We start from the raw sequence: 6,000 nt of genomic DNA on the forward strand, positions 1-6,000 counted from the left end.
TTGTGGTCCTGAGCCACATCAGGCTTCATAAGCCCAAATGAGCACTATGAATTGAACCTGAAAACAAATGGCAGCCAGTTAACATTTATGACATAAATGCTAGGAGCCTTTTTAAAATAACGGAGCCTATTTAACCCACCCTACTGATTTAAATCAGACTTAAGCACAGTTAGCTTGTTCTGGATTGCCTTAATCAAAATTTCCCAGCCTCAACTTTTAAGCTGTGATATGAGATTGCAAGTGACTGCTCTGGAAACTCCTAAGCTTCTGCCAATGGCGAATACTCTGGCTTAGTGCCTGGATGGGAGGTTGGTGGAAACAACTCTGAGAGGAGTGATAAATAAAGACTGGCCTACCTATGCACATATGGAACTGCTTTAAACCAAATCAGACCATTGGCCTATCAAGCCCACTACTGTCAACTTTCAGGCAGTAGCTTTCCAAGGTTTCTGGCAGAGGTCTCTCTCAGTCTTACTATCTGCAATCAGAGGCAGTATGCTCCGGAATACCACTTTCTGGAAACTGGAGGGGAGAGTGCTATTGCACACAGGTCTTGCTTGTGGGATTCCCATGGCCACTGTGAGAACAGGATGCTGAACTAGATGGTTCCAAACTACAAGAAAGAAGATTCCACCTAAACATTAGGAAGAACTTCCTGACAGTAAGAGCTGTTCGACAGTGGAATTTGCTGCCAAGGAGTGTGGTAGAGTCTCCTTCTTTGGAGGTCTTTAAGCAGAGGCTTGACAACCATATGTCAGGAGTGCTCTGATGGTGTTTCCTGCTTGGCAGGGGGTTGGACTCGATGGCCCTTGTGGTCTCTTCCAACTCTATGATTCTATGACCACATACCTAGTGTAGCAGGCTCTACTTATGTTCTAATTGGAGATGCCAGGGATTGAACCAGGAACCACTCTACTAAATAATAATAATAATAATAATAAAATTTATTTATACCCCGCCCTCCCCAGCCAAGGCCAGGCTCAGGGCGGCTAACAACCAATAATAAAAAAGTTGAATGAATACAACTTAAAAACAAGATTAAAATACAACATTAAAACATTAAAATGCAGCCTCATCACAGGAGGAGAAAGGAAAAAATAAAAAAGAGAGGGAGGGAATCAAATTGACTCCAAGCCAAAGGCCAGGCAGAACAACTCTGTCTTACAGGCTCTGCGGAAAGAAATCAGATCCTGCAGGGCCCTGGTCTCATGAGACAGAGCGTTCCACCAGGCCGGAGCCAGTGTTGAAAAAGCCCTGGTTCTGGTTGAGGCTAATCTAACTTCCTTAGGCCCCAGGACCTCTAGGGTGTTGCTATTTATGGACCTTAAGGGCCTTTGCGGTGCATACCGGGACAGGCGGTCCTGTAGGTACGAGGGTCCTAGGCCATGAAGGGCTTTAAAGGTCAAAACCAGCACCTTAAATCTGACCCTGTACTCCACCGGGAGCCAGTGCAGCTGGAAAAGCACTGGGTGAATATGCTCCCATGGCAGAGATCCTGTGAGGAGCCTCGCTGCAGCATTCTGCACCCGCTGGAGTTTCTGGGACAGCTTCAAGGGCAGCCCCGCGTAGAGCGAATTACAGTAGTCAAACCTGGAGGTGACCGTGGCATGGATCCCTGTGGCCAGGTGGGGGTGGGAAAGGTAAGGGACCAATTGCTTGATGCGGCGAAGGTGGAAAGCACTTTATACTTGCTAAACATGATTCTAGTTAAGCATGATTCTAGTAATTGTGGTATAATCAGAATTGGAGGGCATAAGACTTACAACATCTTTTAATCCAGCAAATGCTTTTAAATGGTTTTTCATGGCCCCACCTGCACTGGGCCTGAAGAATCTGAGTGACGCATTACAGAGATGGGGGGGGGGTGAGTTCACAAGCACATTTCCCACCTACCACTTAAAGAAATGCAGCTGTAACCCACTCCAAAACCTGAACGGCTTCATTCCTTTGGCTCCTTGGTTCTCCTGCAAAAAGCAATGAACTGACCTATCACGCCCCAGACAGAACAGACTTCAAAAGGTGGACGCACCACATAACAAGAGTCTTCAAGGACTAGGATTGTAAAGAGCCAGGACAAGATAGGGCTCTCATTCCTCAGTTGGAAATCTGGAAAGATTGCAACACTGCATGTCCCATGCCTGTGCATGCTGCCTCTTACACATAACCCCACACCCCATAATATGTATCAGGTTCCCACAATCTTTCCACTTTTTTCATTTGTTGTGAGGAAATGGTTTATGGAAAATTGTGTGTGTGTGTGTGTGTGTGTGTGTGTGTGTGTGTATATATATATATATATATATATATATATATATATATATACACTGTACCATGCATACAATGTTCCAACATTTCAAACTTTGTGAACTGGCCTTTGGCATTATATACTGTTAAATATCTTCTTCTGAATTGATTCCACTGTCATGCTTCCAGTTGGATGCAAGTTGTTCCTAAACTGCTGTCAGATCTCATCAGAACACTAAGGAACTGTGGAAAAATGCACTAACTTCATTCCACTGTTTATATAAATACTTCAAGATATGCTTCAGAACTGATTGCTCTAGGGCTTCAGAGAGTAAATACTTTGAGAGCAACTTTGTAGTTATCACTACAGCTATATGGATGATGTCATATTAGAGGCAAAGAATACTACAGTGCCTTGGGGAAAAGCAGTATCTCGGACGTTACAATATAGCCAGGGCTTTTTTTTTTTTATCTAACTGGCTCCATATCATGTTTGGAATATTGACATATAAGCGGGTATTGCTTCAGGGGAGAGAGCTGGATTGCAATAACCACCAAGTTTCTTCCTCCAATATAGAATACTGCACCTCCAGTTATATGTACTTGTATTGGTAAGTGTTAAAATATTATTAAAGTTTGATTCCCCCTTTTTTGTACAATTAATTCCACAATCTAGTTCCAACTGCAAAAGTAGCATCTAACTGATTCCATAGGTTTTCAACCATCCAATTCCACCTTAAGCTTAGCAGTAAAGTTAGCTGGCAGAGTAGGCCTGAAGCTATCATTACAGTCTCTGCAAACTGACAAATGATTCAGGTCGTTCTCTCAACCTGACAGCAGCATAAGCTTGAACTAAAACCCGGCTTCATTCTCTTCCAACCTGCCTTTCAGCAGCTTTAAAAAGATCAAGAGTCCCCAGTAGGAGTTTCTTATGGGAGTGGTAAAGCTTAAGAATTTGAATAACAAACTTATGTGAAATTCCTCAGGCAGTGACTGGGTGTGGTTTAACCACACACACACACACATACAGAGAGAGAGAGAGAGAGAGAGAGAGAGAGAGAGAGAGAGAGAGAGAGAGCTGTTTGCAGGAATATTTTGCATAGGTGTGCTGGACAAGGGCCATCTCTGTTCAGCAGTAAGTCTGTTTAACTTGCTCCTAGAGAATTTTAAGAGATTCTTGGCAAATTTTCCTGTATCTGAACAGCTTGGCTAGCTAACAAGATTGTCATAACGCCTATTAAGAAAGCATGCCAACTGACTTTGGTTGCAATTCTATACATCCTATTACCTGGGTGCATAGGACTAAATTCAAAGGTACCGTATTTTTTGCCCTATAGGAAGCACTTTTTCCCCTCCAAAAATGGAGGAGAAATGTACGTACGTCCTATGGGGCGAATGCAGGCTTTCGCTGAAGCCTGGAGAACGAGAGGGGTCGGTGCGCACCGACCCCTCTCGCTCTCCAGGCTTCAGAAAGCTATCTGCAAGCCTTAGGAGCCCGCGGGAGTTCCCGCCGGGCTCTTCCGGCTTGCGCAGAGCTGCCTGCACCCCGAAGCCCCGTCGCGCTGAGCAGTCGCACCGGGGCTTCGGGTAGCTCTGTGCAAGCCGCGGGAGCCCTCCCCCGGCTTGCGGAGAGCAGCCTGTTCCGGGGGCTTCCCCCGCCCCAGCCCCAGCCTCGTGCCGGGGGGGAAATAATTTTTTCCCCTTTATTTCCCCCCAAAAAACCTAGGTGCACCTTATGGGCCGGTGCGCCCGCCCTATGGGGCGAAAAATTCGGTACTTTATTCACAACAGCCACAGGTACAAGTCTACTCAGGCAAAGTAATCTAAACTGCTTGCTGCAGCTGCTCAACAAGAGAGTTACTGCCACATCTGCAGCCTGACCAGCCACAGCAGCTGCAGAGGGAAGCAGATTGGGCCTGATGCCTGTGCCAACGTCAGCCTCCAATCCCAATCCCAGCCCCTGCCAGCTGTGAGGGCAGCTGGATCCCAGGCTGGCTCATCCCCAATCCACCCTTGGGATGTCCCATTTCTGGGCTTTTTGGGTTTTCTGATTGGCAGTGCTTTTTTCTGGGGGTACACAGGGGTACGCCTACCCCTAAACATTTTGTGAATCTAACGGGAGAAGAAACAAAAACATTTTTTTAAAAAATTGTTTCTTTTCTAGCACGGTGAATCGTCAGTTCCATTGAATAGCATGGTGAATCATCAGTTCCGTTGCTAGCCCCGATGGCGGCCTCATTTCCTGTCACTGTGTTTCCTGAGTCTCAGGTGGAATGAGAGTACCCCTAAACATTTTTAAAGGAAAAAAGCACTGTAAATTGCACTTAAGAAATAAATACCTGAACTTTATGGCATTCAGCAGTGGAGTAGCTCCAAATCGGTCTTTGGCATAGACAGTTGCCCCAGACTTCAGCAGATGTCTGACTATCTCCAAATTACCTTCACAAGATGCAACGTGAAGAGGTGTGCGCCCATCATAATCCTCAGAGCTCAGGTTGCCACCCTGTGACAAGTTTATTTAAAGGAGTGTATTTAAATAATAATAATTCATCCATCTAACGAAGGTCTCAGCAACATGACCAGTTTATCATTTCCCAGTTTCCCAGCCAAGAAACTGGCTTTCTTACTATTTTTAATATGAACTCTAGAACTAATGGAGAACACTCTCTTGAGTCTTCTTTCTGTGGGCCAATCCAGGACAGCTGAGGCACACAGCAATGATCAGGTTGAAAAGCCCCCATCGGGGACCTTATAATGAGGGTGGCTAACCTTTTCAGTATGAGAGCCACATTGACCCATCATCAACCCTTCAGAGGCTGCATGGTATGGCTGCAGTGTAAAAATAATTGCAGCTGCATTTTGAGGGTCTTGGGAGAATCACAAAAGCTTTCGGCATCACAGAGTTATGGCAGGTGACCCACAGGAATGGCAAAAAAACCCTATTTTTTAATTAATTGTTTTTAACAGGCAAATTTGGGCAGGGAGTGTTAGCCACACACAAAAGCCATTGGCACCACATTACTTATTGGAGAAGTCAGTAAAAGGAGGGGGTAGGATTCAACTAACTAGTCTCATCAGTAGAAGCCCTGCACAAGGACTTCCATTCACCCAACAGGGCAACAGCCCCTTCCTCCCCCTGTGCTCCCCCCCCATTGGCTTGGGGAGGACAAGAGAAGCCACTGGACAGCAGCAGGGGAAGAGGAAATCGTTCCATCTTGCAACTCAAAATGCTTGCCCAATCAGAAGCATGGGATGTTGAATTCCTTCCAGTTAGTTAAAAAAATTGGGGTGGTATTCAACTACCTTTTACTCAGAACAGATCCAATGAAATCAATGGATCTAACTTTAATTTCAATGGACTTCCTTTAAGTAAAAGTTGAATACTACCCTTACATTATTATTAAAAAAAAAATGGACAAATTTGGGGAGGCACAAAAACATATAGCACCACAGGATCAGACCTACAGGAGCAGTCAGTATAAGAATATAATTCATTTGTCATGTTTAGTGAAGAAGGTATTATGCAGGCTTAGGCTGCACACCTAAGGGCATGTAAGCCTTATTGATTGGTACAGGACCTACTTCTGAACAAATAAACAAAGGACTAGACTGGTTTTTTTTAAAAAAAAACAACACACCACAATCTTGATATCATAAGCGATGGCTGCTTCCCCTTTGAAAATATAAAGGCCAGCAGTCATTCTGATCTGACTCTAGCTCTAATCTACGGTAATTGTTTTTCCCTGCTGAAAGGCT

At 44.9% G+C, this 6,000-nt stretch overlaps 1 protein-coding gene and 1 long non-coding RNA gene across 3 annotated transcripts in view; one reads left to right on the plus strand and one right to left on the minus strand.

Moving 5' to 3' along the window:
• ASPG (asparaginase) overlaps positions 1–6,000 on the minus strand; it is a 59,493-nt gene that overhangs the window by 14,786 nt on the left and 38,707 nt on the right. For both annotated transcript variants that reach the window (XM_081911921.1, XM_081911920.1), the window contains exon 12: positions 4,584–4,747. In XM_081911921.1, the coding sequence (XP_081768047.1) occupies positions 4,584–4,747 (164 nt within the window). The remainder of the gene's footprint in view (positions 1–4,583; positions 4,748–6,000) is intronic.
• LOC309373352 lies at positions 3,109–4,593 on the plus strand. Its single transcript, XR_014169992.1, has 2 exons — positions 3,109–3,379; positions 4,409–4,593. It is a non-coding gene; the product is annotated as an uncharacterized lncRNA (long non-coding RNA).

Source organism: Podarcis melisellensis, assembly GCF_964234715.1.
Source record: "Podarcis melisellensis genome assembly, chromosome: 1".
In the NCBI taxonomy this organism is placed as follows: domain Eukaryota; kingdom Metazoa; phylum Chordata; class Lepidosauria; order Squamata; family Lacertidae; genus Podarcis; species Podarcis melisellensis.